The sequence below is a fragment of the Oxyura jamaicensis genome, chromosome 2 (assembly GCF_011077185.1).
Source record: "Oxyura jamaicensis isolate SHBP4307 breed ruddy duck chromosome 2, BPBGC_Ojam_1.0, whole genome shotgun sequence".
In the NCBI taxonomy this organism is placed as follows: Eukaryota; Metazoa; Chordata; class Aves; order Anseriformes; family Anatidae; genus Oxyura; species Oxyura jamaicensis.
In genome coordinates this window covers 58,256,401-58,282,604 of record NC_048894.1, presented here as the reverse complement: position 1 = coordinate 58,282,604, position 26,204 = coordinate 58,256,401, and the positions used below count along the sequence as shown (strand labels likewise).

The window sequence follows — 26,204 nt, the reverse complement described above, 5'->3', positions numbered from 1 at the left end:
TCCTCCTTGCACACAGGTTGAGCTGCCTCTACAGGTCAGAATCAGCCTGTTTTTTCAGTTCCTGTATGTAGACTGTTTTTTAGAGTCATGTTCATTTATTGCTTTTTTCCCCTACCTTAGCAAATTAATGTCTTTGATAGAACGAATGTATGCAATCACCTTTGAAACTGAGGGATGTTATGCTGTATATGGCTGAACATTTCTGAGAAGAGAAGGATAGGTGGTGTGGTGGTACACCAGCATCCCATGTAAGCAGAAGGAGCTGAGGAAAAGCTCAGAGGGGACATTGAGCCAAGAGTGAGGAGGTCTGGGTCAGTTCTCTGCCCCTTTCTAGCAACCTGCAATGTGATGTTTGGGCAAACTATTTCAACTTTTGTGCCTCTGATTCCACCCCTAATTTTTGTTTTACTCCTTCTCACTTAGACTTCTGAGTGCAAAGGCGAAAACATGCGCCTACCATGAGCAGTCTGTGTCACGTCTGCATTGAGGCCTCCTGTAGGACTGGTGGGTGGCTTCTCTGGGTGAAGGGAGGTGCTGCACTTGCCTGAACACTGAGTTTCTCAAACATCTGCAGAAAAGTTTTTGCACACAGGTTTGTCCTGAAACGCATGTTGATTTACTCAGGTGGCCTGGTATGTCTCTTGGTCTGCCCTGATCCTGGGGAAGAGCCGGGGAGCTTTGTAATGGATCTTTTTCTTCTTGCTCTGACTATCCAGTGAACCAGCCCACTGGTCTTGTGCAGGTAATTCTGATCAGAGATCTTTGTCTTGTACCAGTATAATAAGATACTAAGCAATTCTCCTTCCCAATTATTTTTTTTTTTTCTACTGTGAGTTTTCTGCTGATACCAGCTTCTAATTTCTCTTGTTTCTCCTCTTTTTAAGAAGGAAGATGAGATGATCAAGTGGAAATTAGAGGCCACTGTATGTCTGAAAATATTTTATCTCAAAGCATGCTGAATGATTAGAAAATTAGAGGTAAAATATTTCTTGGGCTAATACTGAGCACAGTAAATCTCTATTTTCAAAGAAATTTCCATGAGCGGGGGTTACAAAAATGGCTTTAGAAACAAAGTTAGCTCCAATTATGCTATGTTACTGGGAACGTGTGTTTATTTTTGTTAATGTCTTTGCTTCAAGATACAGCTTAAGATCTAGAATTGTCTTTTTTTTTTTTTTTTTTTTGGGGGGGGGGGGGGGGGTAGGGGGCAGATCCACTCCAGCTCCATGGTTACAAAACGCTGTTTCTATCTCAAAAACGTTTGCAAAAAAAAATAAATGAAGGGCTAAGGAGAACTTCGCAGGGCTGTTTTTGCTCTCCTCCAGCTGGCACAGGGCTGGTGCTGGGCGGCTGGCTGCGGCCAGCAGGTTTGCCCAGGGGCCGGCGCTGGTACGAGCGGGCAGAAACCCGCAGCCGGCAGGCACCTCGGCGCAGGTTTGAAACTCCCTCTCCTCGCAGGGCTGCGGCTTCCTTTGTCCGGGGGTGCCGCTGAGCAGCAAAACGCCGGCCGGGACGCGGGGCTGGGGGTAGGTGAGTGCGTGAGGCGCCATCGGCCCCTCGGCTCCGGCGGGCCCCGGGCGGGCGGCCTCGGCCGTCGGCCGCCCTGCCCGCTGTGAGGGGCCGGGGGTGGCTCCGTGAGGCCGGGCCCGGGTGGGAGGAGGCTGGCGACGGGAGGAGGAGGAGGAGGAGGAGGAGGAGGAGGAGGAGGAAGGGGGAGCGGCGGCGTTGCGGGCGTTGCAGCCGGTGCCGGACTATGGTGCGCCTCGGCCGGGGCTGACAGGCAGGCGGCCCCCGGCGCACGGGCGGCGAGAGCTGCCGGGGGAGCATGAGCTGCGCCCAGGCCGGCATCCTCCAGGTAAGGGACCGGGGGCACCCCCAGTCTGCCCGGGGGGCACCCACAGCCTTCCACGGGAACCCTCAGCCTTCCCCCGGCGCACCCTCAGCCTTCCCCAGGTACCCCCATCCTTCCCCAGCACGCCCCCATCCTTCTCCCGGGTACCCTCATCCTTCCCCGGGTACCTCCATCCTTCCTCGGGTACCTCCATCCTATACCCCTGCACACCCCCATCCTTCCCCAGGTATCTCCATCCTTCCACAGCACACCGCCATCCTTTCCCCAGGCACCTCCATCCACCCTCAGGGTACCCCCATCCACCCTCTGGGTACCCCCATCCACCCTCTGGGTACCCCCATCCCTCCCCGGGCACCCCATCCTGCCCCCCCGTCCCCCTTTGTGCCTGGGCGGCGATGTGGGTGTTGTTCTCGGCGGAGCACAGGGGCTGGGTGCCTGGCCACCAGCTGGGTGCGACGAGCCCAGGCAGCGGCGTGGAGCCCACCAGCACCCGCCGGCAATCGGCAGCGCTTGGGGATGGGGATGCCCACCGCCGCCCAGGAGTCCCATGCTGAATTCCCCGTGCTTGTGGCTCCGGATGGTAAAAGGAGAAAATCCGTCCCCTGCCCCCCCCCCCCAGTTTGGTTCTTGGCTCCTTGACAATGCAGCAAAATTTGAGCGCAAACTGTCCTTTTCTTCTTTTTTTTTTTTTTTTTTTTTTTTTTTTCCTACCCCCCTGCTGTTGCTGTGGGCTAACCTTATGATTTGGTATTTTGGCTATTATCCTGCGTTATTATGTAACTGTGTTTTTCGCCGGCAATTAAATAAAATTACTTATTATAAGTCTGCTAAGAATATTGCCCTAGCCTGTAGCATTGTCAAATACTGATTTTCTCATTTCGTAGCCTTTGCAGATAATGGGTTTGTACCGACACAGGCACGTACAATTGGTTTTGTTGTCTCTTTGCATCTTTTCCCATGTGTTTTGTTTTTTTTTATAGTTGCAGAAGAAATTACTTGACCTGGGTTTTGATTTTTGCATCCTGCTGTTTGGAGCTGCAGTAGTGCCTTTTTTTTTTTTTTTTTTTTTTTCTTTATGCTGCACTCAGCAGAAGTGCATAGTGAGACCGTACAACAGTCACCCGGGCTGTGCTCCTCTCCGTATACCTAAGAGCGCTGCTGTCTTGGTTTGGGGGGCACCTAGCCCTGCTGAACACAGCAGCAATTAGGGGCACGGTGCTGCTGTGCCAGAGATGTCACATAGCAGGTGGTCAGCTGTGCCTCTCCGATTAGCGCTCGTGCTAGGATTGCAGTTATTACACTAATTCATTTTAGCTTGGGGGATTCATTTTGAAAATTTGGATTTTCCACTAAGAAGGGATTACGGTTTCTCTGCGTAGTACGTGTGTTTTGTGAAGAAGCGGAGTGCCGCCTGTAGCCTGGCCGCTCTCTCCACTTCTCTTCTGCCTCTGAAACGCACACCCGTTTGGACAGCACAGGTGCGATGTTGATTTTCATGCTGGAACCAGGAGTGGATGTAAAAAGCAGCGTGTGCTTAGTCAACGCAACACTCACCCTGTCGATGCAGTCTCAGTCTAGCAGGGGGAGAAGGAGTATCTGTCCCTTGGGAAGAAATGCTTGTTCAATTTACGTGGTCGTTAGCAGGGCGAGCGGGAGAGCTAGCTCAGAACAAAGAATGGTTGGTGGGGTCGCCAGCACTGGCGAGGAGCGAGCAGCGTGCGTGTCGGCGGCGGGTGGCGTGTCGTGTCCCTCGTGAGATGCGTACGCTACTGTGCAGCTGACTTAATGTGTCCTGAGCTCTGGACTCCTAACCTTTTTAGTATCAATCAGCTCTTTCTCGTAAGCTGGCTCGTTTGAAACCAGAGTGGGCCAGAGCACGAACTGATGCACTCAGTGACTTTATCAGGAGCTATAAATATCTGAATGTGGCAGTGATTTGAAAGCAAACTGTCCGCTCAGATCCAGAACAACCTAAATAATGGATTCGCAATCCGTGTGCTCCGTTTTTTAAATGTGTGCTAATAAACAACGTGGTACTTACTGTATTCCAGTAAAGAACTGGCCAAGAGTTGTTAGTAAACAAAGCGGTGCATCTCCCCGGTGTTTGTATTTCAGACACGTGGCACTCGATCTGGCGTTCTTTGCAATCACGAGGTGATCCCTGTGATGAAGCTTCATGGAGCTCTGCACGTGCTGCGCCTGACGTTAGGCAGTGTTCATTCATGATAGTGCTAAATCCTTCTCCTCGCCTCCCTTTGTGAACAGTCTTCATGGAAACAATACAATTGCTGGAATAAGTGGCATGAGCGGGATTTGGCTTATTAGCTACTTTCTGAAATACTCTGAAAGGTGTGGTTATGACAGAGTGGGAGGGACTCAGGCTGGGAGAGTGATGGTACTGAATAGCCAGCGCCAGGCCAGGGCCGGTTCTGATGAGGGGTTGTGCTACCCATTCTTTGAAATTGTTGGAAGTCTCGGTCTTGGGGATGCAGGCATTAAGGTTGCCCCTGTGGTTCCTACTCTGGTAAAAGCTGCTTTTAGAAAAAGTAAAATCCCATGATACAATCTCCTCATTTTCCCCACCTGTCAATTATATTGTAAATTTCAATCAGAAGGGATCTTAATAATTAAAAAAAAAAGCACCACTCCAAAATATCTTACTTTGTGACAATGACTTCGCCAAAGAATCCAACTTGCCTTTGCAATGGCTTTCCTTTTGTTCTTCCGAAGGTTCCCTCTGATCCAAAGTCTTATCTACTTAGTTTCTCCCAGATTTAGGGGCATTCATGGGACTGATGCTAGCACACAGAGATCGTAGTCTCTGCAGATCCCTATAGACGGGGCAGAGAGCTTGACCCTTATAAAAGTGCTCTGGTTTGCTCCCCTTCTGTTTCTGTAGGGGGGCTGCTAGCCAGCTGAGGCCAAAGTGTGCCTCTGTGTACCCAAAACATCAGTTTCAGGGCACACAAACATAAGAGTGGCTTCCATGAGCTGAGCCGATCGCTTCTCCTGCTGTTGCAGCTTTCCAGCCTGTGTAACGAGGAGGCATCCATGCACGGGGAGTCCCCAGCACCACGTCTGCTCCCAGGCCACTGGTGGCCGCGGCACTGCTGGGAGTGTCACTGCTGGTGTCCCCGTGGGGCTGGCAGGAGTGGCAGGAGGACGGTCCCGCTCCCACCTGTCTGCGTGCCTGCCTATTAGCACGCAAAGAAATTGCACCACCTCCTTTTCTTCAGGACGTCTGTTGTTTGTTTATGCTCAGCGGCGCTCTCGGTTTTGGCAATAAAGAGATGACTCAGTTTTGCTTCTGTTTAAGACTTTTTTTTTTTTTTTTTTTTTTTTTAATCCGTTTCTCTTGTGAGGTTTCTTGTGCTGTTGTAATTCTGCAAGGGCTGAGTGGCAAACACTGCAGGTTTGGTTTTATTCCTTAGGAATAAATCTCAGATTTGATGAACGTTAATTCTAATGGAGTCTTAGACCAAATTTTACGTATTTCTGCATTTGTCTGAAGAAGCAAACAAATATTTCGGTTTCTGTTATGCTTGTGAAGGTGAAGGGGGACATGCAGCAGAGGGAGAAGTACAAGTACAGCTAGGAGCACAGGGCAGGCTGAGATGCCACCTGCTCCAGTTGGTGTTTTCCAGCTGAATTTTGAGCTCAGCAATGCCTTAGGATGGATTAAGAAGACATGGCAAGGGTCTTTGATGTAGGGAGCCCATGGTCATTTTCATTCTGGTTAATGACTGGTGGCCAGGTAGCTGTATAATGGGCTTGTGAGTCAGTCCTAATTTATTTCTTTATTTTTGTTCAGCAATACTGTGGCCAGGGTGCTCCACCGTCAGCTCCAAAGCATGAGGTTAGGATCGCCAAGGCAGGGCTGCTTCTCTGGAGGTGCTTGGACTGTCTCTTGGTAAGGTGGTGTCCCCATCTCACCTCGGACGTTTGAGGGTTCATCAGGACAAGGACTGGTAAGGCTGCTACAGGCCAAGCAGGCTGCTGTGGGCAGCAGACTGCTGGGGGCAAGAGGAGGGCGGTAGCCCCACAGCCTGCTCTCCCTTTGAGAGCAGGGAGGAGTTGGGTCAAGCAGAACAGCAGCTGAGCCTGGAGCATGGTTCTCCACTGCAGTACCCGTGGCAGCTCCTGCTTGTCCTCTCCCTCCGCTGGCAGCAGCAGTAGAAACCTCAGCACCCCGGGTTCCTTCCCCAACTCTCCATTTTCACCATCTCACCCTTCTTTTCCATGAGAGGAGCGGCTTGGCTCAATCCCAGCCCCTCGTCCTTCTCCCTGGACCACGCAGATAAACCCCAAGGTGCCTCGGGGGGAGCGATAAAACAAGCTGTTCCTTTGGGCACTAGGAAGGGGGAAACCCCGGTGCTCGTGTTGGAAATCTCGAAGGCAGCGATCAGTGCCGTGCTCCCTGGGGACTTGCTGCGCTCCGTGGTAGTGCAGAGCTCTCTGAGGACGCGGCACGGGCTGCGGAGCAGGAGGGCTGTGGGAGAGGGAGAGCGTGTGCAAAGCAGCCGGGAGAGCCGCTACCAAGGCCTGAGCTGGGGTTTCATTCCATGCGCTGAGCAAAACAGGAGCACTTTCACACTGCCCAGATATTTTTATATTTCTCTGCAGATGCTTGTGGAAGACCAAGCGTTTGTTTGGTTTGAAGCCTGAATTAAAATTCCCATCCGATGTCTAGAAGCAAAAGGAAAAAAAAAAAAAAAAAGAGAAAAGGCAAGTGTTTGTCCCAGAATTAAAATCTATTTAAATGTGCGAGTTGTTAACCCATGAAATAGTGATGCAGTAGAGAATGTCTCTTGGAGTGAATCACTTGTATTTAAAATGGAACACGTTCTAAAAATAAACGGGTAATTGCCTCAATGTAGTCAATATGGAATTTAAAGATGACTGACAGAGTGATTTGTCATCCATCACCGTAGCAGGAGTCATCTGGGAAGTCTGTGATGTTAAAGGCATTTGTTTCTATTAGCACCTCTTAAAGCAGTTTTGTTAATGAGCTCTTGAACACAGAACTGAAATCTGTTGTGTGGTATAATTAATTTTTCCATACCATAGGAAAATGTCTGCCTGGTGCACCTTCAATTGCTGAATCAGGTTTCTCAGGTCCCAAAACGTGTGGCTCAACAGCCCTATTGTTTCGGAGAGAGGAGGAGCATGCTGTTCCCCTGGTGCCAGCACCGTGCTTTCACACGTCTCCGTGTGAAATTTGGGATGGCACCCTGCGAGCTCGGGAAGAGCTGATGTTGTGCTACCCACAGCAGACGTTCTGCGAAGACAAGGCTGGGGGATCCTCCTCCCAAACATGTAGAAGCAAAAGAGGTGGAGCAGGAAATCATCTGCTTTTCCCCGGGGGAAGAGAGAGGAGAGCAAGAAATGGGGAGTGCTTGAAGAGACTGTCAGACGAGTTCTCTGCTGCGTGTCCGTGGATCTCCTCTGAGCGATTGGCTGTGTGGAGCAGGCAGGCCAAGGAGCTGCTCTCCCGACTTTAAAGGTGCTGCCGAGCCTTCTCTTCCTCCCTGAAAGCAACCACATGTAGAACATACGCTGCGTGGACTTTGCTGAGCTAGGTAAGAGGCAATGAAGCTGGGGATAATCTGGCTTTGCTGCAAGCTGGGCACCTGTTGCAAGGCGCTTCCCAAGCCGTTGAACTGCAGTCCTCCTTCCAGCGGGACGGAGCGAACGCGTGGGGAGGCTGCCTGCCTGGACTCCTCTGTCACACATACAAGTGCCTGACAGAACTGGGAGATGGATGGAGTCACCCCGTGGGCTAGAGTGGTCCCTTGGGCAGCTAGGGACTTTCTTGGGCCCTGTCAAGACGGATGTGTTATTCTCACGAAGCAGGATGTATTGTCTTCTGCCTGTATCTTAATGCAGCCTCAGGAAAATTTAGGCTTTTAAAATTCACATTCTGATGCAGAGCATCCATCAAGTGTTGGGTTGTTTGTCAAGTGTCTTTAATGGTGTGTAAAAGAAAGATGCTATGGGAGAGGCCTTAGGATATTTAATGTAAAAATATATACTTTCTGTGTGTCTGAAGAAGACAAGGGATTTACTCTCTGAAGCAGCATCTTGTTTTTAATAGTAAGTTTTAGCTGCTACATGCTTAAGGTGGAAAGGGGGGAAGTGGATGAAATATTTGATTCTGGAGCCAGAACATACATTTCCAAGATGATGCTGTTCAAGATTCGTGAAATGGCCATTAGCCATTAACTTGTCGGCTGCCTTGGTTACAGGCCGGTGGAAGCTACGCACAGATGAGGAGTGAGATCCTTTCATGAGTGTTAAGTTGCTTAATGTGATGGCACTATGCTCTTGTAGTCAAGGTGAGGTCAATGCCACGATTCAGAAATACTACCTAAGTACCCTGAGTCATGGCAGAGACCTGAAGCTGAGATAAAGCATTACTGAGGCCAGCTCTTTGGTGTGAAAATGAACAACAATCCTGCTAAAGTTATTGGGAACTCCACTTGATGAATGGCAGTACCGTCTGGCCTTTTGTGATATATATATACATGTGGTTTTTGTTGTTGTTGCCATTGGTGGGGTTTTGTGTTGTTGTTTTTCTTTGTGTGTGTGCACATGTGTAGTTTTACCAAGTTTTGTGTGTAGTTTTACAAAGCTAACTATCGTTGGGAAGCTGTTTGCTGTGCCACTGTGGACCATGCAAATTTCTTTCTCATTGTTGTAGCACCAGATTAAAGTAAAAACAGCTATAGGAGTTTGTACTCAGACCAGGCATTAGGGGATAATGAGCTGAAGCTGAGCTGTTTTTCCTTCTTTTTCCCTTCTTTTTAGGCTAGAAAAGGATTCCAGTGTATAAGCACTGGGCCTACGGCAGAACTCCTTTTCCAAGCCCCATTGCTGTGATGGCTTATGAGAGTTAGGCTGATTTACTCATTTCTGGTTTCCAGTTCTTAACATTCATTATGAGTTTTGCTCTGTGCATGGAAGGAAATTGCCCATTTTTATATGAGCAAAGCTCCCATTAAAGAACAATATTTCCCATCTGACCGAAGGCAGATTTTCTTCTGTTGGTCCAAGAAACCCTGTGCTGGTGTAGAACCATTACCTGCTCCTGAAATGTGACTTGGAATGTTTTCCATCATGCTCCTCAGGTCTGTGTTGCTCTCAAAGCATCCCCTTTGAGGAGTTTTCAGAGAGTCCCTCTCTACAAATAGTTTTGCATTCTCTTTAACAGCACCGCTAGTCCCTTCTCCCCTCCTCCCACCTTCCCACCACCAAGAATTAGGTAATTGCAAAGTACCATTGTGCTTTCCAACACACTTTGCTGCTCACACAGCTTTTCCTAGGCCGTGCCATCATACATCTCAGACAGGAGAGCATGGGTTCATGGCTCATGCTAATGCACTGTGCCTAATAACTCAGTGTAGTCAAAAACCTTAGTGTCTGTATTTGAACAATTATGCTAGGATATCCTACATTAAAAATGCATCTCCTCAGCAGAAGTGCCTGAATGCTAAGATGCCTCTGTGTCATCTGTGCTCAATGGTATATAAATCAGGAGCAGGTGTGAAGAGGGTGTGTGCTTAGGACACTCTAAATGTGGTGCTTGAATTTACTCTTGCTGGGGAGGGAATCAAATGCTGGGGATGTGAGAACAAAATAATCAAGCAGTCATGCTGCAAGAAATACAGAAAAACTGTGTCAAAGGTGTGGTGAGATGTTCTGTGTGCTCCTATGGATTCAACTTGCCAGTTGTGCTGCTGCATTTTGGCTAGAGGTGGACCCAAGAGGAGGGTGGAAACAGAGAGTGCCTTCTAGGAATCTGATTTAAGGATCAGCTGTTTGTCAGAGATACATGATAACTTCCTCTTGGCATCAGCCATAGCATCTTGTCCAGCTTGGAAAACCAGCACAAGCCCAAGGAAGTCACTTCAGAGCTCCCAGAAAGAGACAGACTGCCCTCGTGCCCTTTCTCCTTTCCTTGAGTGTCTGCTCAAGCCTGACCCTGGGGCTCTTGATGCTCAGCCAGCCTGCAAATGTGGCTTCTTGAAGCCTGGGACAGGGCATTGGCCCAGGCCAGGCTCCTTGCAGGAGTGTCTCATCCTTCCCCCCTCACCATATTGAAAAATGTAACAAGACATCTAGGGCTGTAGCTGGAAATGGTTAAGAAGTAATTTCCCAAAAGAGGTTACAGGAGGAGGCTGCTTCTGTAGAGAAGGAGGAAGGATGCAGGGCTGGGAGGCAGAGGTGGTGTGTCTAAACCTGAGTGTGGAATGGGAATATAAATGTTCTCAGCAGCGTCCCTGCTCACTTAAAACACTTTGATCCCCTGGTTGTTCACATCAGAACATCTTTTTCGTGGAGAAAATGTAGATTTTGTGTATGGGTGTATAATTATTTGTCAGTAAAACACAGTTCTGTTTTGGACTCCAAGTTAAATATATGCCTGTTCTGACCTATTTTTTCTCAACCTAATTCTGCCAGCTCCTTATGTGCATGCATGGTGTTACCTGCTCAGGGAGTCCCACTGACATCAGAAAGACAACTCGCCGGAGGAAGGCTGGTGTCTCTGTGGTGGCAGCAGGCTCAGGTCTGAAGTCGTCTGTTGGGCTCAGTGAGGGAAAGCAGCAAAGCACTAGGTGATAAGACAAGGGGAAATGGCCTCAAGTTGCACCAGAGGAGTCTTAGGTTTGGTATTAGGAGAAATTTCTTTACTGAAATGGGTGTGCAGCGTTGGAGCTGGCTGCCCAGGGAAGTGGTTGTGTCACTGTTCTTGGAGGTCTTCAAGGAACATGTACATGTAGAGCTTAGTAGCATAGTTTAGTGGTGGACTGGTCAGTACCAGGTTAAAGGTTGGACTAGATGATGTTAGAGGTCTTTTCCAACCTGAATGATTCTAAGAGGACAGTGGAATACAATATTTAAACAGGAGCCTGCTGATCAACACTATCATTCAGTAGCTCTGAAAGGTTTATCATGAGTTATCTGTTTGGCTGACTTCTGACATCCCGTGATAGCTCTGAGAGGCAGACACAACTTTCAGATACAGCTTCCTGTGCGATAGGATACCAATGTAATTCAATCTGTTGCCTATCAAAGCTCTAAATGCATGTGGTGACCAGATCTTCAAGCCTCGGATGAGCTGGGATCAGAGCTTAGAAAGTTGTTGGGCTCACTTCAGTTTAAGAGCAAGATAAGATGCAGGTGAGAGGCTACTGAAAAATGCCTTCCAGCTGCACCTCTCAGTCACAGCTATCCTCTTTTCATAACCTCTTCCCCATATCTTCTGTTTGCAGTCTCTGATAGGGCACAGGGAGGCTTAGCAGCTAAGGAGGTCTCAGCTGCGATTCATGTAAATGAAAGGTTTTTCAGAGGAACATAGTCAAGACTGCACTTGGTGATGATGATAAATGAGTCAAAAAAGTTAGCTTCCTTTTTTTTTTTTTTTTTCTTTAAAGGAAGAACCAAATTTTGTGCTTCAATCAGCAAAGGAATTCTGCATCCTCTAGAGGATGCAGGTCTTCTGTCTAACAAAGAACCATCTTTATGTAATTGCTTTGGAGAGGGGAAAAAAAAAACACATAAGAGACCTTGGCATTGAGTAGACCTTCTCAGAGACCTCTACCTGAGCATGATGCTCCTCCTCTTGCCACATGCACTTGGTTTTCCTGCTGTCCCAACCTGGCTTTGGGCAGCTCCAGGAGCTCCTGGCAGCCGGGCCAAACGCTGAGTCACGAGGAGGAGCTGGAGACATGAGCGCTGCTCAGGTCGGTGCAGCACCAACGCATGGTTTGCTGAAAACAGGAGGCCCCCTGCAAATTGCACGCACTTCTTCAATTGTCCATCCAGCCCATATGATGTACTGGTGTAATTATGTTCATTTCCAAAAGGATAGCTGTTCAAGCAAAAAGCTCAATTAGTCTCCAGGCGAGCCACCATGAGGCTACCAACCCTCCTTTAAAAAATACCCATACCTTTCTTTTTCCTTTCATTTATTTTTGGGAGGACATGTGTCATTTACATGTTGGATCACCCTAGTTTTGGTGACTCTATCATTGGGTTCCTTCACTCTCAGCAAAGACAGGACTGGAAATCTGGTAGGAGCAGTCTAGCGAACTGTGCACATGGAGCACGATTATCTTCCTGAAGCAGTTCTGGTGCATGTACATGTGGGAGGAGGGGAGGCATATTAAGTAGCACCGCATGAAAATTTGCCAGTGGAACAGTTTTCTGTCAAAAAATGCTGTTTTAAACAGAATCAAAATGTGCCTTGTGAGAATGTGTTTGCACTGCGGCTGGCAGCCATTCAGAGGGCCTGGAGCCCTGCAGCCGTGTTTAATGATCAGATCCAGTTGGGAGAGATCAGAGATGGAGGTGTGGCAAGGTGCTTGCTGTTGTTATGCTTCAGCTTTAAGGAAAACTTCAAACTGTTTCGCTTTCCCACAGTGCAGAAAATGAGACTTGACCTACTCTGCTTCAGACAGCTGCTTCGTGAAATCTAGTTGCTGTCTCTGGAGCACATCATCGTTACGGTGTCGTACCGTTGGGTTTGCTTCACAGAAGCAAGGGGTCGATCTCGTGGCTATGCTGAGTTCATTTAAACCACTGACCACTGCATTCATTTGGCCCACAAGGCCTTAAAATAACCAGGCAAAAATTCACTGTGTATTTATGTGGGACAGAGACCACACAGATGTTTCAGCTAGCAGTTTTGTAATGCTTGTGAGATGGAAGGCACAAGCATGCTAGTGAGGGAATACCTCCCCACACACATGTTCCCTTTTGGCTTAAAATCACCTTGAAACCAGGTCCACACTTCCTATTTGTTATTATTTTTTTTTTTCCGGTTTAGATACTAGTGTTAATTTAGCAGGATTCTCCTTACTTTTTTTTTTCCCTCCTGACAGTGCTGGGAGCAATTTTTTTCCTCTTGTTTATCCTTACTTCCCTCCACTTCACAAACACCTTTTTATAGCAACTGGAGGCTGATATGTCTGTTCTCTGAGTAGCAAGCCTATAAAATGTTTGGGCTTCAAACTTAAGCTGGGGCAATTTAAGCACAGTGCTACTGTCTGGGTCTTTCTGTTTTCAGATGTGATATGACCTTATTTTTGGTTGCAGAAAGGCCTGGACTTTGCAGGTTGTTCAAAAGTGGTCATAAGGAAAAAGATGTCCTATTTTGGCTTCACTTCTCCTGTGGCAGTCAAACCAGGCGTCAGTGCAATGAATAGAAAAAATGATGGGTTCAGTTAGAGCCCTACCGTTTCGAGAACTTCTTCTTTCTGCCCTTTTGAGGCGATTTGTCTTGTTCCTGCAGAGACCTTTTTCATGCCTTGCCCTGTGGGTTGCTCAAATGAGTAGGAAGCCTGTCCTCTGGCTGCTTAGTCTGCTGAAATGCCAAGGTGGAAAATGCACTTCTCTTGGTGAGGGCACTCACCAGTGCATTCGTTCAGCAACTGAGTGGTTCCTTGTACAGGCCACACTGTGCAGCAGCAGCATAGTAGCTTCATCATCCTCTACTTAAGATGAAGAAAGAGTAGGTTAATGATTTTTCTTTTATTATCCTGAGAATGTTTCTCATTCTGTTTAGCTCACTGATTTCTGGTGCTTATTTACTACCATTTGCCTTGCATCCTGCATTTAAAGAGAGCCTACAGACTTCCCCTGGCCCTGCCCTGTGCCCTTCTGTCAGACGATGGCCAGGGGTCCCTGCTGTGTCACTGGTTCCCAGCTCCAGGTAGCCATGTAGGCTCCCCTAAAAGTGCTCTGTCCTCTTGGCAAAATTTGGAGGTATCCAACTTTTTATCTGCTCATGGACAAAGCAAAAGAGGGATAGCAGGAAATTTATCACTCTTGTTAATGCTTTTATAGTCTGAGGGTAGATAGCCAAGTATCATATATGAAAAATAATAACATTTTGAAAAGTTCTTTTCCTCAAGTGTTTTGCTCTCCATGAAGCCAGGAATCTTTCAGAGATCCTTGTTATGCTGTGCCAGGAGTGCTCAGCCATTTTCAGTTTGTAAACCCTAACCCTTAAGAATTTAGATGCTTTTCTAGCAGGGATGTCCCCTTCCCAGTAATTGAATGGCAGACACAAGGGGACATTTCTGTAACCCCTCTTCTTCAGGGCCTGAAGTTTTTTCTTACCTTTAGATGGCATTTTCTCTATTTCATTTTGTGCTCATTGCCCCTTGTCCTGTTGCTGGGTGCTACTGAGAAGAACCTGGCTCCATCTTTCTCCCTCCCTCCAATCAGCTATTTACATTGATAAGATTCCCCCTGAGCCTTCTCATTTCCAGGTTAAATAATCCCAGTACATCCTGCTGCTTTTTCAGCCACTCTGTCCCACACATTATGTGTTTCCTTGTGTTAGGACACGCGTTTGTGTGGCAACATGGAGGGCTGCATCAGGGAACTGACCCAGGTTAGAAGTTACCTGTTATTTTATGCCATGTAGTTAAACCCAGGTGAGGTTTACTTGACTGTTTAAAGAACACCTGTGGCAAGCAAGCAGGCAGCAAAGGGTGGAAGGAAGGAGTGGCAAGAAGGCAAGGTATTTCTTCTTGTTGGTTTATGATGGCTTGAAGTGTTTGTGACAGTAGTCACCTGGATGGATTGTGAACAGATCTGCAGGCCAGAGGGTTGAAACCTTTGGTTTAGTCTTAGCAAGAGGCCAAAGCAGCTGAGATGGAGTTTTCACAGGGATTACGTTAAAATTAAGAAGTCAACAAGAAAATTGTGTAACCCAGTGTATGAATGGCTGAATTGGGTCAAACAGAAGGTCAGCCCAAGATTCTCTCTCTCGTGACTAAAGGAGAACTTTTAGGGAGCATAGCAAACATTTTTGCCTGCCATGAGAAAACACTTTTCTCTATTATTTCCTTACCCTCCATGCCAACCATTTTCAATTCAGGAATTTTCTTACCTGGATGTTTCTGTATTTAGTACCCTTTGATAGAGACCTACTCCAAGACCCCCCGCCCCCTACTTTTCTTTGGACCTATCTACTCTTTTATCATGAAGCTTCTCTTAGTCTTCTCTTCAGCCTTCATCCGTGGTACCTGCATAACCTTCCTCTTCTGATTTGTTACCTTTATACTATGCACTCTGTTTTTTCCAGGTAATCCTTTTGTGTTAACTCCCTAAACTCATTCTCTTACTTCAGACTCCAACCCCTAATGTGCAATTTTGCAACAAGCTCTGTGCTGCCTGTGTGGTCTCATTGCTATCTGATCTCTGGATCCAGCTCGGATCCAGCTCAGATTATGTGAACCCTTTTTTTTTTTTTTTTTTCCCCCTCCTGCCCACCATCTTAAGGTCTTGGACTTAGTCTTAGACTTTGCCAGACCAAATTCAACTCTTTTATTGTACCATTTAAAGTGTATTTTTCTGTTGATCTTTATTGTGAAATATATTGCATATAACTTATTTTCATCCTTTCCTATTGTAATCTTTACCTCATCAGCTTTTTGCAATGTAAAATTTTGCTATGAGTACCTTTATCTCCTCTGTTCCATTTTATTTGAATCCCAGCTTTTTTTTTTTTTTTTTTTTTTAATCTATTTATCTTGCTTTTATCTATATGGATATGCTGAATTCTGCTGATCCTTAGATACATGTTCTCATGCCTCCTGTCCCTTCTTTTGCTTGATAATTAACATGACTGAAGTACTCAGTCTCTGCCATTGGTATGGCAACTATTTTCATGCTACTTTCTCTGCTCATTGACCCCAGTGGTAAGAGGTTCAGTGGTTTATTACTTTCTTCCTTCAGATCCTTCCCAAATATTTACTACTTCCAAATAGCTTTCCAGTGATATCTGCAATCTGTTGTTCTATATTTACGGTGTCTGTGTAAGGTTATCAGGTTTTTGGTGTACAGACGCTTACTGGATGACTTCTGCAGCTCAGTGCTGTTCTACCTCGCATTTCACAAAATCATGTCTGATGGTAGACATTTGTTAGACAACTGCTTCTGATGTTTATAACATTTTTTACTTTGCCTTATTAGTTAGTGACATGATATGTAAATCTTCCACGATGCAGAAAACCTCAGAGCACTCAAGTGCTGTTCCCACTGGAAAGCAATTAGATTTGGGGGCTTTCTCCCTTTTTTGCAAACAAACTCTGTGTAGTTTGAGATGGCAAGAAACAACCTTTTCTTTTTATTGATTTTTTTTTTTTATGATTTCTTTGCCATGTTTCTCTTTTTCCCTTTTCTTTGTTATATGGATTTTTAATATGTTGTTTAGTTAACAAATGTGAATGTTTGGCTTAAAAAGAAAAATCCTCTCATTGTGTCTGAGGGTTAATCAAGAGAGAGACTTTCTAACCCATGAAAGCAGAGTGAGACAGTCTCTGCTCTGAAACATTAAATAAAGAAAACAAAGGGAATTATTCCCCTGCAATGATACCTCAGGGAGGATTTAATTAAGAAAATGAAATTGCATTAAGAGTGACCCGTTGTGGACTGCCAAAACGCCAGTAGACGAGGGAGAAATTTGTTAGCAGTGCCTGCCCATCATTGAGAGGTCGCACGGTGTACCCAGCCCGCAAGATACAATGCTCCACGGAGCAGCTTAAAGCGCTGTTTAATTACGTGATTGATGAAGGTCGCCTCTTTAACTTCAGTACTGCAGGGAGCACACTTGGCCCGTGAGATGGTTCACGGGGTCCTCGGATCAGGCTGGCATGGCCGCATGGCCATGCACCCGTCTCTGCTCACACCTCACTACAGCTCAGAGACCTGCTGCTTCCAGCTTGGCTAAAAGGGGGCTGCAGTCAGCATCGGTTGAAGAGCACGGGTCAGTTGCCACACGAGCTGTATGTAAAGCTGTATGTGGGCAAGTTCACTAATACTTCCACAGGTTTATGTTGTGTTCCATCAGTGGGGTTAGTTCCCCGTGTGTGGTAGCCAGCAGCATTTTTGCACCAACTGAGCCCAGCCTGCTCATGTCAGGAGGTGAGAGGGCATCTGCCTGGTTGGCAGAAGATCAGCCAGGGATTGGACACCTCTTTGTGATGGCAGATAGTAAGGAAGAGGCAAAAGCTGTTTCCTAGCTGGGGTCTTATTGCCCCCCAGGTCTAGCAGGGATGTGAAGGGGAAGCGGCTCACCTCTTCTCTCGCTGTCACCGGGTGTAAAGCTCAGAGCTGGGCATTAGGGGAGAGCACATCCAGGTTATCTCTGTGCTCTAGACGTGAGGATTGTTTCATAAATCCCAGCTGAGGATTCAATGGGAAAACTCTGTGGAAAAAGCACATGAACCGAGGAGGGAGAAGGGGTTTAGTGAACTAAACACCTGACCCTTTACTCACCCAGGCAGTGCTTTTGAAATTAATTTGACTCACAGGGTCTTTAACAAACCAGGGGATGACATTCAACAGATAAAGGCTGCAAGGCTGGCTCCAATGCCTGTACTAATGTGTGATTTCGTAAGTCAGTAGTCGCTGCTGTGTGAGAGCTGGGCAGTTTCTCTTGTGCCCTGTGTGCTGTCTGGATCTGTCTCAGCAATTACACAGGCATTCCCTCGTGCTCACCATTAGCTTAATGGCTAGCAAGAACATTATTTATCCCATTGCTCTGAGTGGCTACTGCTTCCATAATCTCTTTTGCATTAAGCTAATGGCCAACTTGTGTATGTGATTTTTCTCCTCCTTCTCACATGATAAAGACGGTACCTGTCATTGCCTTTGTCCCATTTGTCTTTTATTGCAGGTGAAAATAGAAAGAGAATTTGACAAGAAATTACAGCAACTGTCATATCTTGTTGTGTCCCACCGTCTTCTGCAAATCTTCTTACTTAAAGGTATGCAAATAATAGAAAATGCCAGCTGGAAAAAGAAAAACACCCCCACATGCAATTACTTTGTTGCCATGTGTAATTCCTCAATTGCAAGAAAGCAGATTCTGATCACTAGCCGTCATTTTACTTGGCTTTTGTTTGTTCATCTTTCAGGTAGAAGTGGTACTTAAAGGGGCTACTAGATAAAATGGAGTAGTGATCATTTCCCAGCCCTCCCTTATGCGAGAGCATCAAATTTGCTCACAGTTACAGTACCTCTTCTGCTGTTTTTAGTGAAAGTAACTGTGATTTGATTTTACAGCCCTACTTCATCTTCTCTGGTTTTAAAACATTCCGATAAATAAGAATCTTTTTATTTTTTTTCCTCTGGTCAATCCTATTGTGCCCTTCTGTTGACCATCTTTTTTTTTGAAATGTGGTACCTATTGATGAGTCCTTGCTGTGAGGGAATAAGTTTCTGAGAGCACAAATGACTGCTCGATGAGTCTATTCTGGGGGAGCATAGAAACAGCTGGAAGTGAGCTATAGAGGCAGGGACAGTGATACCTGCTGTGCTTACCAGGAGCTCGTGTAGCTGCTCTCAAATGTCACTCAGGATGGAGATTCCACAGACTCCCATCCAAGCATGTACCTCTGCTTCTCTCTCATTGTTAGGAAGCTTTTCATAATGTCTGACATTGGCTCTTGTCATGTAATTGATCTCATTGCTTCTCATCCTATTTACTGCGGGCGTGAAGAGAAAATGTTTTCTTCTTTGCAGTAGCCTCCTAAACACTAAACTGTGTCACTTACACTGTTCCTTCCACTTCATTTCCAGTCTTTTTTTTAACTTCTTTTTTTTTGCTAACCAGTCCCAGTTTCTTCAAATGTGGTGTCCAGGAGAAGATGTAGTACTGCAGCTGAAGCTTTGCTAATGCTCAGCAGAGTGGAAAGATGACTTCGTGTTGCGCAGGCCACAGCCCTGTTTGTCTCTTCAGTCTCCTCATTTGTCTCTTGCTCAATAGCTTGACACTGACCTGCGTTCAGTTTGTCATCCACTTACCAGGGGATCCTCTCCCAGAGGACTCCTACCTTGCCAGAAGTTCTCCTTGTTGTATTTATGCAGTTATTTCTGCCTTGCATATACAGATTTGCATTTTTTTTTTTTCCCAAAAATTTCCAGCTTGCTGTGGTATTATTGGATTTTAATCTTGTCCTCCAACATATTTGCAGTCTTTCTTGTTTCCATTTTGTCTACAGGCTTTAAGGCTACTCTTTTCTGCCATCCATTTAAAGAAACCAGGGAGCAGAACTATCCTACAGAACTCAGCCTGGGTACATGCTCCAGGCTCATGCAGAACGTGCAGTAGCTGCTGTCTGGGTACAGCTCACCGAGCTTTCCATCCGGCCTGAATTAACTTCACCCAGATCATATTTTCTAAACTTTCTTATGAGAATATTGAGTGAGGCTATATCAAAAATCTTATTTGAAGTCAAGGTATAATGTATTTGTGCTTCTCCCCTAGCCACAAAAACTGTTACTTTGCTGGGGAAGGAAATTAAATTGGTCTGGGGTGATTTGTTCTTGATGAAACTATTTCTTGTTACTTCCCGTCCCCAATCTCTTGATGTTCTTTTTGGATTTGGCCCACTGTAAGAGCTCTTGGGATCTCTCATCAGAGTAAATGCCTGCCAGAGGGGGTGTAGTCCAGGCCCTGCATGTTCCTCTTTGTCTAGACATTGCTGTCTCTTGGCCAGGCTCAAGGTTTACCTTCATGATACGGAGAAGTTGCTGGTAAATCTTGAGCACCCCTGAAGTCTAATCCACAAGATTGTACAAATTCAACATCAGGGAAAAAAGGAAAAACAACCAAAACCCAGTGATTTTTTTCTTTGCTGGGAACTACTGCAGGATCCAGAAAGTTAAGGAACTGGTCAGGTGCATTGTGTGTCGGTCAGTCCTGTGATCTTTGCAACAGTACCAGCTAGAAAAAGAGCATGGAGTACTTTATTTAGGTTGTACCTAAGGAGAAAAAACACTGATACTACAGATGGACAGAATCTGTTTCTTCCTCTGATACTGCATGGATTTGTAGCCAAATGAACGAGGTGGGGAAGAACGTGTAATCCAACATATCGTATAAACTTTATTTTTATTCACAATGTGGTTAAAATGAAATTACTCTAGTTTTATGATCTGCTATTTCCCCTTCTCTGTGAAGAGAAAGATCTTTTTCTAGATGAGAAGCCTCAAAGACTGTTTTTTAGATATCTACCTTGTCTTGATAAACAGGTGTGTGAAAACAACACAATTAGAAGACCAACAAGGCAGCAAATCAGGTCATCTTAGTAGGGGTGCTTTGCAAGGTTTCAGCCTGTCCCCTTGGCACTAGATGTTAGATCTGTTTTCAGACAGAGCGGGAGCACTGAAAGATAATAATACATTTTTAAGGTATGTTGTTTGTTGTTGTCTTTGAAAAAAGAAAAAAAAAAAAGTTTATTTGTGAGCTGTTTTAACCTATGAATCCTAAAATTTATTCTTGTCTAAAATATACTCTATTGCTGAAAGTTAAACCAATCTAAAGCACAGTTATTTACTGAAATTCATTGCATTGCTGTTATGGTTACAGAAAGCTTCTAGTGGTCCTTCCTCCTTATTTTGTACAATGGAGCTTAACTTCTCCCTCCAGTTTGCTTGTTGCTGGAATCTTGAAAATAGCACTATGTTATTCACAATTTCATTTATCAGATAGAAGGAAGACTTTTCTGCCTGCACAGTAACACTGTAAGTATAGAAGAGTTGATCGTGTATCTATCTGGGTTTGTGAAAAACACATTTGGAATACCTTCTGTATCTGAGAAAACACAGACCTCTTAGGATTTCAGAAAGTCTCAGCAGCCTCTGTGGAGTTATCCAGGTGTCTGAAACCTGTCTTGCTGTATCTACATTGTTTTTCTCTGGTAATGCCTTTGGACTGATGGATCTGCAAAGTTTTCACTGCTGTAGCTGTTTTCAACAGTTCAGCTCCTCGTTTTTTCTGAAGTCTATAAGCTTGAGCAAGAAAATATGTTCCTTTATACATTCAGTGTTTATTTCCACTTCCTTTGCAGAAAATTAACTGGTTGAATTTTAAATCACTAGTCTTAGTCTTCACTTAAAAATTTATTTATAAAATAAAAACAGTCTTTGTGCATGAGAGGTATAAAGGCTGCAGATCGCCAGTGCTGGGTGCAAAGCATCAAATTTTGAGAACTGCTGCTATCAGGAGGAACAGCAATATGTTTTCAATAAATCATAATAGATATTTCATTTGACAAGATTTAGCATCAATTCAGGAAGGGACTGCTATTCAGGAAGGATCTTTAAGCATTCATTTGTATTTTCTCAGTGATTCAAGTTGTTTCATGAACCAATAAACTTACTCTGTCCCTGATCTGCCAAAGATTTAGAAAAGTCTTTAATTTGAAGCAAGAAGACTATGCAAATCGATTAGACAAACTCAGCTTAAAATTAATTTGAATGGGCTTAAGCAGAGTGTGTCTATCAGATTTTGTTCAGGGACCCTAAATGCTTAGGATTTGGCTACCTGGAGGATTTAAGATACCTCATAAGTCCTGAAAGTAATTTAGTGGTGGCTTTTAGTTGTAGCTGCTTCTTTTCATTTAAGGAATGCAGGAAAAATAAATATCAGTGCAAGAAATTAATGCAAGTTTTTCTGTATTCACCATTTACTTGAAAAAGATGCCTAGATGATTTTTTAGTTACGTTCTTTAGAATTGGTCTTTAGTTTCTTAGTTTCTTAGTCATCTCCTTCATCAAGGCCTGAATCTGACTCTATATGTATGTCATGGATCATTTTTTAATTCAGTCATCTTGTTAAACACATCCATTTTATGCAGTTTTTGCAAGTCATTTCAGTTAATTGTCTTTTTTATTTTTTCCTGTTTTCTGTGCTTTTTGAAATTATTTGGCTTGGAAAAATTGGTGGGCTGTTTTTTTTTTTTCTTTTTCTTTTTCTTTTTTTTGGTATCTAGATAGTAAACGAATGAGTCTATGGGATTTTCACATATGCTGTTCATCACTTTGAAACGTGTTGCTACCCCGGTTCTGAGAGCATCATTAAGAAAGTGGCACCTCAGAAAGCACGGTGTGAATTATTAGTGAATGTTGATGGTTTAGTAGTGACCCCGATTTTTGTCACTTCTCAAGTTGCATTTGCTAACATTTCAAAACATTTGGTTTTCAAGGAAGAATTTCTCCTCCCCAGCTTATCTTGCTCCTTTCTTGAGACTGCGGAGAAGATGCAAGGCTGGGTTTGACATCATCTCCATGGCAGCACACGATCGTTTCCATGGCAATGTATTTCACAAACAACCCTACAACTTTACTACAGTATCAAACAAAAGGAGAAGCCCGACTGTTGGAGCAAGCTCTTACCAAGGTTAAAATTAAAAAGAGGGGGAGGGGAGGAGCGTGGAAAGAGGTTGGGTGAGATAATGACTTCTCGCAATTTGTTCTTCTGAAGCTCTTGCTCCAGGGTAAGCACGCCATTTCAAAATCTAAATTCACCAGTCCATAATTACTGTGCTACCCTGCTGCATTCCTGCACACGAGTAGGTAAGTGATGTGCTGTCACAAGTCTTTTGTCCCAAGATACTTCTTTAGCCTGGTTTCCTAAGGAAATGAGGCTTATGGAACAACATTCTTCTGTTCTGGTCGTCTCTTTGTCTCTCTCCTAACATGCCTCCCCCCTGTAGCTTTTGACCCCATTGATCAGGTCATTTGAATTTGACAGAGGGGCCAAAGTTGAGGAGGTAATTAAGTTCCTCTAGGAAAGGTGGGGTCTGCCTGTGAAAAAGGTGGGGTCTGCCTCTGTTCAGTCCTTGGAAGGAGGCGGTGGGCATGGAGAACTGCATAATTAAGGCATCTAAGCTAGATGGGTATAATAAGTAGTATAATAAAGCCTGGTTCCTTTGGTGATGGTCTGAATGCAGGAAAATGTTTAAGCATGTGGCTAGTGTATTTATTTATTTTTTCATCTAGAGATGCTTTCCTAAACTGTGAAGTAAGGGATCTGTGTGGGGCTGATACCTGGGGAAGCAGTTAATGACTTGACTTCTCTTTCACGATAATGGCACTGGGAAGGCATGTGGGAGCCGTGGAGGGCCTTTCAGTGATACACTGAATACAAGCCATACACTAGGCTTTTACAATGAGAGGATTGCAGGCAGCGAGCAGGATAATTTGGCTTGTCGCGTTGCCCTTGCAGTGCATGCGCTCTGGTCAGGAAGTTGAGAGGCAGCAGTTCCTGCCCCACATGCTTGTCAGGCTGTCACTGGCAACTTGACATGAAAATGCAAGGTGGGGCTGGTAGCACCGGGGGCTCCTAATGGGAGGCTTTGGGCGTGTGGGCAAGGATAAATCAGTGTGCAGTGGTCTGCTCTGATAGTTGGGCTGGGCACATCTGGCTGTCTCTGAAAGAAGCACAGCTCCACATACGTGGAGAAAATTGCGTGATTGCATTTTTGTCATAGAAAGGAACTTGCCTTTTGGTAGAGGGTTTCTCAGCTGCATTGGAGAGTAGCTTAGAAAAATGAGAAAAATACTTAAATGTCTTTTGAATTCAACGTTGACCCTGCTTTAGAAATGCAAGGTTACCACATTGTTCTCATGATTTCAAAGTGTTTCCCATCCAACTTTGTAATGTGCTGTCTTGTATGCAAGCTTTTCTGAGAAGATGGGAGTTTTCTTTGTTTCCTAGTTTTATTTTTTATTTAAGAATTTTATTAGTCTACATTATAGAGGTGACTATACAAAGTTAAACACAGGAGGGAACATATAAGTATCAGAGATACCTGTTGATTAAAAGAAATACAAATAACCCAGGCTAGTATTGCTGTAGGTGCTGGTGTGGCAAATGGAAAATGGAAGACAACTTTAGGCTGAGAAGCTGTCAAAGGCAGAGGTAGGTTCAGGAGCTGCAGCTCCTGGCTGGGGGCATTGCCATCAATCCCGTCAAGCCAATCCCATCAAGTCCCATAAAGATACTGTGCTTCAGAAGGAAAAGAGTTGTCTTGCACTTAATGTTATTTTCCTCTCAGTGTTCAAAACTGCTGAGAAATTTGGACTCATGGAAATAGTCCCAGTGGAAATGGTCTGTTGAACAGTTTTAGATGAAATGGTCAAAGAAGCATGTAGTGAATTTATTACCTGCCTTTCCGTTTTACTTGATTATTGTTGTTTTCAAAAGGGACTTTTATTTTTTTATTTTTGATCTTGCTTTTCCAAAATCTTATTAGAAGCTAGTTCTTAGGTGGCCTCCACATTCTGAAAATTAAGTGCCTTGAAGTTTCAATTGATAGAAAGGAGCATACAAACACCATATTATAAGTCTTGCCAATAGAAATGTTAACTGTATAAACAGCCTAGGCATTTATGCTTCTGTTTCTGACTGAAAATATATATATATAAATAAATAAAGTAACAACTGTGATAAATTACTGAGCTACTTAAATGCCAGGAAAGGCGTAGCAAGGCGGGGTAAACTAACTCGTATCAGTATTTTTGTACGTTTATGACCAGGATAGGATTCATGTGCATAGTTTGCCAGTATTATGATTTCCATATGTTTTCCCAGTACCTTTCTGTGAACCATGGTAATGCCTTGCTTTCTTCTGCTTTGCCTCAGAGTGTTAAAATTGCAATGTGGGCTCACTGCTGAAGAACTACCAACATACCCATCTGAATGAAAGCTGTGAATCTGTTCCATGGGCTGTAAAAATAAACTTGTTTCATTGAGCTTTCATGTATCATGAGATTTGCAAATGTAAAAATTCAATATGAAGAAAATGGGTTTTGAGTAATTTCTTATCTGTTTTTTTCAGTGGTCGGGATGTTCAGCTCTGTTTTCTATGTCTTCTCCCTAATCACTTTCGTATTACAGATCAATTGCATATCATAGAGAATCCTTGATTAAGCCAATGAAAAGTGAGAGCATAGATCTGTTCATCAGAAGCAACACAAAGAATAATAATGAGCAACTGCCTGGCTTGTCTACCTTACAACAGACACACAGAAAACGTATTTCTGTGATGCTCCATTTGCTGTTATTAAACAGAAAAGAATCATCTGCTGCTTTACTGGAAAGCTTTCTTATTAACAAAACACAATAAATTATTCCGCTGTACACACCTTTTGTGGTGTAAGTTTAACGGGGAAAGGAGTTAATATTTTACAAGTGTGTTTTGCCTCTGACTCCAGGAGAATTCAGCAAGGTGATTTATGAAGGCATTTTTATTCTAGACTCACACTTTGCTGTTTTGGTTATGGCTTTCTCTTTTGCTCCATGCCTCTTAAAAATGTTTTTTGTCCTGAGTTGTGACGTACTGTATGCAAGGCATGTACCACATCAGTAAACCTGCAGAATTTATTTCCCGTTGCACAACTAAGTCAGAGAGGACCCTGTGTAAAATTCCCCCTCTCCCCCCAGACTATGTTGCTCTTGAGCTGTCTTTGGGCTCTCTAGAGGAGCAATGTCAAAAGGATCGGATGTAGCAAGGGACACGTCAGGAAATTTATCAACAGCATGGACTATGTATATGCTCAAATTCAGTTTAGAGTCACTTTTTAATATAGAGTGAAGCAACAGTGGGATGCAATTTCTTTGCAAGATGAAACGGTGATTAAAAGCACGCTTTTATTTCTGGTAGGTGCTAGTATTGCTGCTGCTGGATTCCTACTCAGCAGCAATATGTGACCAACCCTTGGAGGGAACGGTTTATTTCCACCGGCATGCTGAATGAGTTTCTCCTCAACCTGTGAATGGAAGTCATTAGGCTGTAATCATACTTTGTATGCTCATAATCTCTAGCAGTGATTCTGAAACCTCTTGGAAATGGACGACTGCAAAGTCTCAGAATTTCTCATGGGCCGTCTTGCATTCTTCTCAAATTTTTAAGAGAAAAGCCCAGTAGGCAATGAATTAAAGTTGGTCTCCACCCCACACCAGTCTTCGGAGCAATGTATCTTGGGAATCACTAACAGAGTGTCATATTTGTCTTGAATTACCAATAAAAAGCCTCTGGGTTGTCTTTCCTGTTCTGACAGAGTTGTTTTTTGCCTGCGTAAGGCTTGGAGGTTCAACTTGTACAGAAGAAATGTCCAGTGCTGAAATGGCAGCTGAGTACTCCTCCTTCGAAGGCTCAGACTGCAGGACAGCCAGTTTTACTGTCCCAAGACTCAGCTGATGCTCATTATGTGCTTCTTTGTAAGCACTGGTCTGAGACCACATTAGTTTGCACGTGTGGTGGAGAGGATACCTGGATGTGTGTCAGAACACACAAAGGTGGTCAGGTACCAAGAAAACCTTCCAGATGTGCTCTCTTGGAGCCTGGCTTGCAGTCTGAGCAGCCACGAGGAGCAGCTGCTTGATGCGCTGTTGGAGTCCTGTGCTTGCCCGATAGGTGGGCAGCAAGGCTGCATTCTTGGTTGAGAAGATAAATTATCCCCAGGGAGTATTTAGCATCTGACAAAGTGACAGTTTCCAGGCCTCTTGAAACAGGAGGCTGTTTCATGGTTAAAGATGTAGTTATTG

General features: G+C 44.7%; 1 protein-coding gene across 11 annotated transcripts in view; it reads left to right on the top strand.

Annotated features, from left to right (window-relative positions):
• Nucleotides 1–1,397: 1,397 nt before the first annotated feature.
• HECW1 (HECT, C2 and WW domain containing E3 ubiquitin protein ligase 1) overlaps nt 1,398–26,204 on the top strand; it is a 265,618-nt gene continuing 240,811 nt past the window's right edge. For 4 of the 11 annotated variants that reach the window (XM_035316515.1, XM_035316507.1, XM_035316514.1 and 1 more), the window contains exon 1: nt 1,687–1,855. In XM_035316515.1, coding sequence (XP_035172406.1) covers nt 1,826–1,855 — 30 coding nt within the window. In that variant the 5' untranslated portion in view covers nt 1,687–1,825. Of the gene's footprint in view, nt 1,531–1,685; nt 1,856–17,543; nt 17,635–26,204 lie in introns of those variants that run through there. The other 7 variants (XM_035316512.1, XM_035316509.1, XM_035316511.1 and 4 more) reach the window with 6 other exon arrangements.